Source organism: Equus quagga, chromosome 18 (genome assembly GCF_021613505.1).
Source record: "Equus quagga isolate Etosha38 chromosome 18, UCLA_HA_Equagga_1.0, whole genome shotgun sequence".
In the NCBI taxonomy this organism is placed as follows: domain Eukaryota; kingdom Metazoa; phylum Chordata; class Mammalia; order Perissodactyla; family Equidae; genus Equus; species Equus quagga.
Window position 1 is genome coordinate 13,698,048 of NC_060284.1, and position 11,529 is coordinate 13,709,576.

Here is an 11,529-nt window from a genome sequence, read left to right on the forward strand (position 1 = left end):
GCTTCCCATCCTTTCCTTAAACATACCAAGCACACTTCCATACTGTGCTTTTTCCATTATTATTTCCTCTTCCTGCTGCCCACTGTGTCTGACTATCAGAATTGCCAAGGAAAACACAACACAGTCAAGCAGTGGATGGAACAATACTTTACCCACACAGAGAAGCGACAGAGAAAGATCAGCTCCAATAGTGCGTGTTGGTCCCCAATGGCCATTGGGTCCTTCTTGGCAGCTGATTCAGAGCCACTGGCCTGCATGCAACCCTCTTGTGACACAGAACAAAAGACCTCAACCTGTCTTTGCAGGGGACAGATAGAGTAGTGGGGCTAGCCAGGTGCCATATGATACATATACTTAAGCAAAGCAAAGGAGCACACATTGAGTCTGAAAAAGGGAAGGATGTTCCCACCCAGGCAACAAGGCTGGAACAGGCTGTGAGGGCTCCTTAGCTCTTGTTAAGGAAGTTTTTCAGGCCCAAGGTCCATTCTTAACGTGGCCAAGATGGGGGTCGAAAGACTGCACACATGAGATGGTCTTTCCCATGAATGTCCACATGGCTTCTTCCCACCCCCTCCCATTTTTTTTCAGATCTTTGCTACCATTATCAAAGAGGCCTTCCCTGGCCAACATTTATAACAGATCCACCTCCAAATTCAATCCTCTGGCCTCCATGAAGACTGAAGCTTCGGTGGTTTTGATAACTGCTGTATCCCCAGCATCTACAGCAATTGACACATAGTAGGTGTTCAATAAAAACAGGTTAATGAGGTTGGTAACATGGGTCTTACAAAGGAAAAGTCTTGTCTCACAACGCCTGGAAAGCAGTGAAGGGAAGCTTTCCAGATGCTTTCATAGACCAAGTCATTCACCTACACTGCATCCAATTTGAACTTAGCAACCCAACAGGCCTTAGAGAGAGTGATATGTCCAGAAAAACAAGATGGCACCATTCTCATTCAGTTCCCATCAAGGCTCCAAGCAACTTTTAGAAAACCTGTCTTCTGATATACAGCAGTAGCTTGTGTCTTATGGAAAATTAAATAAATTATTTTTCGCCCAAAGGGAGCAGGATTATTTGACTTCAGTTATTTGCCATATGGCTTCTCTTCCATGCAACATAGCTTCTAGGCTTAAGGTAGTAAGAGTGAGAGCATGCCTATAAATTATTCAGAGATAATTCAAAATAAGTGTGTACTTTGAGAGACTGTCAAGTTTCTTAATGCTTTTTCCTGATAACAAGTGCTATGTTTTTGATAAAAGGTCGCTCGTTTCTCACCACACTTTATTGTTGCTCTCTGCATGTTTTGTGTTTTGTTTGTTGTTGTTGTTTGTTTTTGTCCACCCCCACCCCCTTCCCCCCAGAGTCCAGTCTGGCTCTTATCTCAGCACAGGATGGTTCACCTTCATTCTGGCCATGGATGCCTGTTACAGCATTCACGTCTACGGGATGATAAATGACACCTACTGCAGGTGAGATCGCAAGAAATTATTTTTATGCGTCTCCAATTCTGATACCTTGTCAAAATATCACAATTGATTTTAATACCATAAATCTGAGAAAGAGAGAAAGCAACAATTATTTCCCAGTGTTCTTTGCTGACATGACATTTTATTGTCAGTGCATCAAGTTGTGACTTTTAGGGGTGATAAAAAGAAAAATATTTACCACAGTTTAATGTGAAATGTCAGAAGGAGCATTTTTCCCTTAATCAGTGGCGTATCAGGGACGTGTGGCTTGGAAATACAGAACAAGTTTAGCGGTTATTTAATTTGCAAAGCAAGTTTGTCATCTCTCCAGTTCTAATGGCTTGATAGATGGCTTCTACTCAATGGTTATATTTGATTATGAAGGACAAATGTCCTGAAGCCTCAGAGAAGCTGACAGCTTAACAAGAATTCCTGGAAATTGTATTTCACTAATAAGTGAGTAATCTGCCAGATCCTTATTTAAAAGGGGTGTGTTTATCCACAGTATATCCTTGCTGGTGGGATATTTCTAATTATTTAATAAAACAAACCCTCATGCTTCATCAAGGTAATGTAATATATTTTCCTACCAACAATTGGCACAATATAAGTCAGAGACTGCTGTAATCACATTGTCAAAATGGTAACTAAGCCACAATCTTTATGATCAAATATTTCTACCAGAACTATAAGCATAATGGAGCACAGATGAACCAAATATCTTACTCTGAAAAATCACCAAGCTTCTTTGTGTTCTGCAGGCGCATCAGGTTATCCAAAGTTTGCTTCCATTATATACCATTTCCTCCTTCAGAGGATAGCTATAAGTTTGAATGTAACTGGTGTGATATATAAATTTTATTTGATTTATTAAAGCACTAAGGACCTGGTACATCTTCTTAAAAGCTTTTATACATAATAGCTTTTAACTGAGTTCATGGACAAGAATCATGCATGGGTTTGCAAGTAAATGCATTTACTGGGCACATAATGGATTCTTGTAAATGAATGCTTCATTCTTCATCTCAATCTTTCTCTTTTCTTTTTTTTTTCTAGGACAGAAGGGTATAGAAAAGTCCCCTATCATTACTATGAACAAGGAAGAGATGAGTGTGATGAATATTTTCTTCATGAACATGCCCCATACGGGGGGCATAGGTTTATCACTGAAAAGAAAGTGTTTGCTAAATGGGCCAAGAAACACAGGATAATATTTACACACCCGAACTGGACAGTGTCCTGATGTTGGTTTTTCTGATCTTGCCATACCACTTGATGTAATCATGATGCTGCAACAGTGATGCGAATGATGACGACGGTGATGATAAAGACAACAACAATGATGTTCAAGTTTCTGTACATCCTCAGATATGAATGGTGACTCTGCCTGTCATTTGAACTTGGGATTCCGTGGAGGGTGGTTGTGCTCATTGTGTTCTTTCTGAAGGTTCAACATTACATACTGCACTTTGTAATTTAACTGGAATTGAAATGAAGGCCAGTAACATGACAGCAGTGACCTAAGAAATGGGAAGATTATCCTTCAAGATAGCTGCCCAGAATTCTTGAACAGTAAGTAACTTCCAAAAGCCATGGGATTTGGCCTCATGAGGCAGAGTTTTTGACTCTATAGTCTCTTGAACCTGAGCAGCTCCACCATCTTGAAGAATGGTTGATCGTCGAACACTGACCCAAGAAATGCTCTCTGGGTACAAGCATATTACTGCAGTTACTAGTTAGTCTGAGGGCAGGGGAGAATCTCTTCCTGACATACTGTCTTCCTACAGTACCTCCTACAGCTAAAACCTCAGGCCATTTCCTAATTAACAATGATGATGTCATGGACATCATACCCATCAAGATTAGTTGACCATCTCAAACACTTAATTCAAAATGGGCCAACTAGCAAATCTTGATGAATTTCCACTCTCACCACTCCATTCTTACTACCCCAAACAATATAACTAAACATGTTACTAGAATGATCTATATTAATGTTTAGTTATTTTTGGTTGAGTCCTAAGTATTTCAGAAGCTATTTAACATGTAAGATATCAACACTGTAATAACATATACTGTGAAAACATTCTTAAAACATAACCAAAAGGATTTACTAACTCTGCTTCAACATCCAACAAAACAAAACTGTATGCTTTTAAAATCACGAAACAGGGAAAACAAAGCATATTTTTACATCAATTTGTATCCTACCATACTTCATAATATATATTTGTATATTCCAATTTCTATTTTATAGGCCCAAGATGTCTCTCCTTACATTACATTACCATTTCTAAGTGCCAACTGTTAGACATGGAGAAGAAATGCTTCCTTGTATTAAATCTGACCAGAACTTTTGCCTTCTTAGGGTTTATTTTCCCCACAGTGTATCAGTTGTTGTACCATAATAATAACAATAATAATGACCTTAATGTCCAAAGTGCTTTGTCATTCAGAGCCCTTTCACATATGCCGTCCCATGCAATGCCCATGACCACCCCACTGGGCTATTGCCTATGCATTCTGACATCTCCTTGGCAGATAATCTGTAATTTGTTAATTCCTCTGATATATTCCAGATTGCTCCCCTTGCTAATATTTGTATAGAATAGCATTTATGTAGAGTAGTAGCTAATTGATTTCAGTACCAAATACAATATACCATATCAGGATTATGCAAAAAGTATCACAAGGATGGTCTTGGCCATAGACTAGGACCTCTGTGAACATAGGTACTTTTGATTTTTTTCTTTTAATGACTCTATTTCGGTGAGGAAAAGATGAGGAAGCAGAGGCAACAGGAGGGAATGAAAGCAAAGAAATACAGTTTCCTGTTCCCATCTTGAGATGACTCTGTTCTCCATATACTCATTGCTCATTAAATATTCGAAGGTCGATTTGCCAAGAAAAGAGCTGAAAGACCAAAAACATTCTTGCAAATAATCCAAAAGACAAAAGCCAGGATTAATTTAAAAAATGTTTTGGAAGCTGGAAGTGATGATGCATTCCACTTCAGGAGCATTTTGCAAGTCCTTCCCAGTGCTAATTCCTGTGATGAATTATTATTAAAATGGGCCATTTGGGCAAGTCTCTTTCCTGCTCTTCTGCCATTTTGATACCCAGGACTCACATCCATAAAAATTAGCAAGCACCACTTCCATTGTTGGAATTGTTAATGTTGTTATTCTTTTTTTGTTTCCTTATGTGATTTTCAGTTCTATGTATGTTAGTTTTTTCTAGCTAATGATGGCTAGAAATGCCCACTCAAAGAAAAATAAACAGATACAAATGTTACTATTGTAATACAGACTGTTTTTCTCCCCTGTTGTGATAGAGAATTTCTGCTTTTAAACAAAAAGGAGCCATTAGTTATCAGAAGGCTGCAGGATATAGCATAATTTAATTTATTTAGTTTTCTGGTAATGAAGGACCAACTCGATTTGTCTTAGCCCTTACTAATGAGAAACTTTTGAAAACTTCCTTGCCCTCCTGCCTCACTCTAGCTTTCTCTGATGAAAGAGACTTTCCAATGCCCTGTATCCCTCACTCTAGGGCAGCAGGTGTGTGTAGAGCAGGTAGTGTTTCCTTTGGAGGAGAGAAGGTGGCCTCCTCTTTCCTCTCTCCTCCCCTCCTCTTCCTTCCCTTTTTTTCCTTAACTGAATGCCAACTCTTTTTTTTTTTTTTTTGATGAGGAAGATTCACCCTGAGCCAACATCCACTGCCAATCCTCCTCTTTTTTGCTTGAGGAAGATTAGCCCTGAGCTAACATCTATGCCAAGCTTCCTCTATTTCGTATGTGGGTTGTTGCCACAACATGGCTCGATGAGTGGTGTAGGTCCACGCCCAGGATCCAAACCTGTGAACCCAGGCTACAGATGCAGAGCTCACCAGACTTAACCATTACACCACAGGGCTGGCCCCCCCAACTGTCTATTTTTTTATTGTTGTATCTTGTCTCTTTTTTTCTAAAAGTTGGAAACAAAAAACACTGTTCTCAGTTTGGAGACCTAACTGGATAATAATTTCCAGTGTAATCAGCATTTTGATAGAATCTCATGATTTATTTTTGTCTATAGTCTTAATTTTCTCGGCTTCCATTTCCTATTCTTCTTTACCTTAAGCTTCCTAATTCTAGTGGAAATACACAGTCTAATTTTTCCCATGTTGAGGAGAAATTTTCCATCTAAGATTTATTGACAGAGAAGAACATGGCAGAAAAGCAATTCAAGGAGAGTACTTTGTCATGCAAACGTCTGGTCAGTTCCACAGGTTCTAGTCAACTGAAAGAGATGTCATCCAGCACTTAAACATCAGGAAATTTAACTGAACTCACTCATTATTGATGTGTATGTATCCCAGAAGTTAATTAACGTCTGTAAAAATTAAAATATTTCAGTACCATCCAAGGCTCTAAGCAGATGGACTATGGACAATGGCCACAATTTGCTAAAATCTGTATTAAAACAAGCAAGCTAAGAATAACAGAGTGCATATTATTTTTAATTCTACAGAATCCTAGAAAAAAAGCAGGAAAATTTCAAAAGAGTTTTAAAATGAATGTTTAAATCCCTTCTAAGTTAACCTAGTGAGAAACCGCAATGATTTATATTGTTATGATGGTAACGCAAATAAGAAACCTTTAGAATACGTGATTTTATGTTGCTATCAAACCTGTCAAGAAAAACCAACTTGAGGGGTTGTTTGTATATATGAACAAAGAGTCAATTTGTGTGTGTGTGTAGAAAGACATACATGCAATTCTATATTTTTCACTAATGTGTATGACTCACAGAAAATCTATTTTAGACTTCATCTGAAATTTGTTGGGTTACATTTTGAATCTTGATTTAAAAAAAGCAAAAATCCCAATTAAGTGTACTGATTGCTACTAGTACGTAAAATCATACTCAATGGCCAGAATAATAAAGCTAGAGAAGCTGCTAAATCTAGAACTGAGAACACAATTAGACGCCACAGTTGTCACAAATCAGACCTGTAAGCACAGCAATCTGTATCGTAGGCTCTGCCGACTGCAGCTCAGCTCAAGTCACATTGAAAAACATCGCATCAAGCTTCATTCACACTGAATGAATGAACATCGGGCACCCGATTGAAATAAGACTGTCTTTAGCGTAAGCAAACTCAGATTTGCATGATTTTTATTATATGGCTACAGAAGTGTGACCATTCTGAAAAAAGAAAATTATATAAGGAGATTGCTCTTTGAGGATTTGGAATGAATCCGCTGATGTGGGAGCAAGAGTCTGAATTGGAGACTTGCTGACCTTTCCAGAAGTATAAAGCCATCAGAAGAGAATCACTCATTACTTCCTTAGAAAAAAGACAACACTAAAGTACTTCACCTGGCGGTGTTAACTGGATATTAATTATAAGCTCAGTTTAATTTTAATACACAGGAAAATATAATCAGACGGCTTAATTCTTTTTTTGTTTACTACATACCCATCTAGTGTTCAATGTGGCATGTCAAATGCAAACTAACTATGTTGTCCAGTGTCAGTTATTTGCGTGTCTTAACACAACAATATGATTTACAGCCCCGGGGCTGTGAGGGAAAAAATGCTTTTCCCTTAACTGAGTTTTTAAAAGGCAAGACCTCATCATTTTAATAGTGTACATAGATCCAGTGACTGAAGGAGCCACCGCTCGCCTTTGTAAGTCGTCTGGACTTTTAGAGCTGCAAGGGGCTTTAGAGACCAGCCACTCCAACTCTTGCATCTTGGAGTTGAGGAAATAGACTATAGAGGTGAAGTGACTCGCCCATGACTATAAAACAGACTAATGGCCTTACTGAAACTTAAATTCTTATCTCATGTCTCCTTCTTTCATACTTTTCCACTACATTTTTTTTTTAAGCACGGAACAGTAGCTGGAAAGATGCATAAATGATTTACCAGAAGAGTTGATTCCTGGAAACCAAGGGTTCCAATTAGTGTTGATTCTACTCCTGATCAGAGAAACCCCCTCAGTGAAGTGTATAATATTCATAAAATGGAAGGAATATCCCAGTAACTGTTGATAGTCTCTTATTTCCATTTGCTGCTAATACTGGGTCATGTTGCACTATCATGAAATTCTAGGACTAGTTAAAGAATGTAAAAGTCGTATTCTTACTTCTTTTATTATTAAAGATGATGAAGCCACGGTCCACCTAAGAGCTGTTGAGTATGGAGTTAGCCTCCTGTAACTGTCAGGACCGGTTACTGAATTATCCTGAGAGCCTAAGTGTCCTCATCCTCAAACCAATTCAGCTGCCTGGGTTAGTGAACTAATCCACCTGCACTGGTTGGAGAAATGTTACCCTTTGGTTTCACACTCATCTCTGCGCTGCAAATGATCTTTGAGCCCACATACTCTTCTGGAAGGTAAATCAGATCTCCAAATGCCCCATGAGACTCAATCACCATGCAAGAGTGAAAGGTTTTTTTTCTTTACAGGCCACTCATATGATAGTTAGAAGAGGAGAATTTTCAAACTACATTCACTAGGCTCTGAAAATGGTTCCTGTGTCTTAGAAATAGCATATTGTTCTTTCTCTTGTTTTTGCTGAACCTTAGAGAAACCACTAGAGTAAAATTCCATGTAAATTGCTATGGCATCGGATCAGAACTGTCCTTGGGCATCATCACATTGCAGAAAACCTCAATTTGTTTTTTTTTTTTTAAGTTCTCTACTTTTTTTCCTTGTCAGCACAGGCACAATTTGTTTATGGAGTAAAAAGCTCTTCTTTCTCCTAAGATATGTCTCCTTTTGTTCATGCCTTGGAGACTGCAGAAATATAAAAGCTCACTTTCATAAAAGTGAAGAACATCTTGAAGAATAAATAGCCAACTGCTAAATTCATATATTTGCCTACATAGTGAACAGTTTCTTCTAAGAAACTCCAACGGGACCAAAACCAGGGCATTTCATGGTTGCTTCTTACAGAACCTACAAAGTACTAATTTCCTTGTGTTTAACTTTGTTGTCATTGCTCCTGAGCAAATACCCATTTCTATATGCTTCACTCATTTTTCTGAGTTCACACAATTTTTGCTGTACTCTCTCATTCACTTTAAAAACCTGTAATCTTCATCATTTATAGAAGAGACTGTAAATGCACAGTTGTGCATTTGGTGAGGTGTTTTTTTTTCTTTTTTCCTTCTGGCATCACATTGTTTTATTTATAGGCACCATGCCTTAGAATAAAGCTTACTAAGTGGCAAAGGGCTACTGTATATTTCAGTTTGGTTTACTTTTATAACAAGACAAGTGAGGAGATGTGAACAAAGCGAGAGACGATTTGTCATTAAAGGGGAAAAAAAAATAGGGCGGCAGTGGCAGAGGAGAGAGATTCAATATACTCAATATCCAAGGCAGAATGATGTCTAGAAAGAGTAGTCTTTCTTTCTCTTCAGCTCCCAACATTTCTCTTTCCTTCCCAGTACTTTCCACTCCTTGACATTATTTGCTTTAAAATATATAGAAATTCCCTTAATGCTAACAGTATTTCACATCCTATACTTCTTTCTCACCTAATAGGAAACTATTTGCTGTCTTGGGAAAAATGCTTTTCATGTTAGCATATAAATTTTCTTAGTTTGTCCATTGAGAGAGATTAGTTGAGACTCTAACAACAAAACAATTAGAGAAGAGAATCTACCAATGTTTACCTTCTTCGTAATCAATGTGAAATTCCTTTTAAGGACAAGAAACTATAGCACCTGGCTGGTAAATGACATAGGTTTGAATTTCTTTCTAACAGTTATAACTGGTGATGATAATATCTTAAGGTGCTTTACAGGGATAAATTGAGGTTCTTACTATCCCAAAGCCGATGGCTAAAATTCTTGAATAACACAAGTGTACAGCATACACGAGCAGCATCTTACACCAAGCATTGTTAAGAGTTCTTGCATCTGTCATTGGTAAAACCTTTCAAATATATATTTTCTATGCTTATGAAATCACTAAAATATCTACATAATCTTCCAAAATAACTTTCCTCCAAATGCCTAAATTTCCCACAAAGTATAACACGGACAATGAAATTTACGTAGAATGGGCTTCCATCTTCAGTGACAGTTTTACTACAAATTAAAATAGCTTGTCCAACACATCTTTTGTTGGTGCAGATTATAATGGGTTTCATCTCTAGAAAAAAAGGGCATACTCTGCAATCTTTGATGGATAAGAGGGCATTAATGTTGGATCAGGACATTAATGTCATGCAAATGCATCTGTGGATCATGCAGAGCTGTGGGTGGCTCTTCAATATGGAACAATAGAAGAAGAAGAAAAAAAAAAACCCAAAACATTCAACAGCACAACATATGGGTTCAATGAAAGTAAATGAAATTTGACGGGAACAAATGCAAAGCCGGGCACTTAGATTCAAAAAAGAGGAGCATGGCTTCACGGCAGTACTCAGGAAAAATATTGGGAGGTTTTAGAACACTCTAGTGTGAAAAGTAGCAATTTAAAGGGTCACTGTGACCTAAAATGCATAGACCAGGCGTCTAAGAACAAGTATCAAGGTTGGAATTAACAAGAACACTTCTGGAAGTGTTGTTAAAGGTTGTTTTTATCCATTTCTGATTCGACAAGTAGCATATTTTCATTGTCAGAAACATTGAAAAGATAGAAAGGCGTGATACCCATTATCACACTGCTCAGTATTCATTCAGTACTTTTCTGTAGATACTGTTAAAATTATACATATTTATATACATGAAATTTGCTTTTATATAGCCTGCTTTTCCTCCTTAATAAGAAATTGCAAACATTTTCCCAATGTCACTATCATCCTAAAACGTTTTCAGTAGCTACACTATGCCATAATCTGTTTAACCATTCCTCCATTGTCACTTTTCTCTATGTAATAAACGTTTGTCCATGAATTTTAGAACACTTGTCAGATTTTTTTTCTTTTATTGTATGGTAGTGCCTGCTTCCCTACACTCTTGCCAAAAATTGGTGTTATTTTTTTCCATCTTTGCCAATTTTATGTGTGCAAAAGGTTTATCTTGCTTTAATTAGCAGTTAATTGATTACTATGGAAATTAAACATTTTTGTTTAATATTGCATATTTATTGGCAATTTATATTTCTTCTTTCATGAATTAGTTCTTCTGATATTTTTTCCATTTTTCTATTGCAACAACACTTTAAAGATACGGACAAATGAGAATTCATTCAAAAAAGAGGGAACAGGTTAGGAATGACCAAGATGATGAGGGACTGGAAGTCTCCTTGCACCAAGGATTGAAAACATCAGCCAGCTTTATAGAATCTTTTAAGGAGAACCGAATTCAAGCATTTAAAAGGCATTAATGCAAATGTGAAGTTAGTTTTAAGCTCTGTGACTCCATTGGACAGAACCAGAGCCAATGAATGAAATTTCAGATTTTATCTCAGGACATTCAGAAGAGTCCAAAAGTAGAGTGTGGATTTTATAATCAGTGCATTTGTGTGAAATATTCGCAGACGAAGCAGGCCACTCACTTGGTCAGTGTTTCATGTGATTAGATAGAAAGTTGGACTCAATGGTCCCCCAAAGTTCCCTGCAAATCACATGTTCTGTGAAATAAGACGCAAGTCCACATGGGAAAGCAAGATTTGGCACTGAAACTCTGAAAAAATATGCCTAAAATGGTTGAGTTTTGGGAGCGCCTTGACTTAGCAGCAGTATATTCAGAAGCCATCTCTTAAAACAAGTTATTTCTGATGATGGCAAATTTCACCAAAGTCGTGTTTAGAGTTGGTTCTCGAATTCTGGGAGTACGTTCAATTGCTGGTAGTTACGCACACACACCGCCACCACCCGCCCCCAGCTCTACAACTGCTTATCACTGACTTCATTCTCATGATGCTTCACAAAGCGCTCTAATTCCTTTGCTTCCCAGTAGGAGAAATTTGTTCGCATTTCATACATCTTATTTCTGTATACTTGCTATTGTGCTATGTCTTGAAATGTAATGACTCAAGAAAATTACATTTAGCATCATAACATTCCTCATGTTGATAATTTATGATAATGGATGTCATGTAGATTTAGTAGTC

At 37.6% G+C, this 11,529-nt stretch overlaps 1 protein-coding gene across 1 annotated transcript in view; it reads left to right on the forward strand.

Annotated features, from left to right (window-relative positions):
* ST6GALNAC3 (ST6 N-acetylgalactosaminide alpha-2,6-sialyltransferase 3) overlaps positions 1–4,737 on the forward strand; it is a 496,695-nt gene extending 491,958 nt beyond the window's left edge. The window contains exons 4-5 of the mRNA XM_046645637.1: positions 1,363–1,470; positions 2,524–4,737. Coding sequence (XP_046501593.1) covers positions 1,363–1,470; positions 2,524–2,710 — 295 coding nt within the window. The 3' untranslated portion in view covers positions 2,711–4,737. The remainder of the gene's footprint in view (positions 1–1,362; positions 1,471–2,523) is intronic.
* The last annotated feature ends 6,792 nt before the right edge of the window (positions 4,738–11,529 follow it).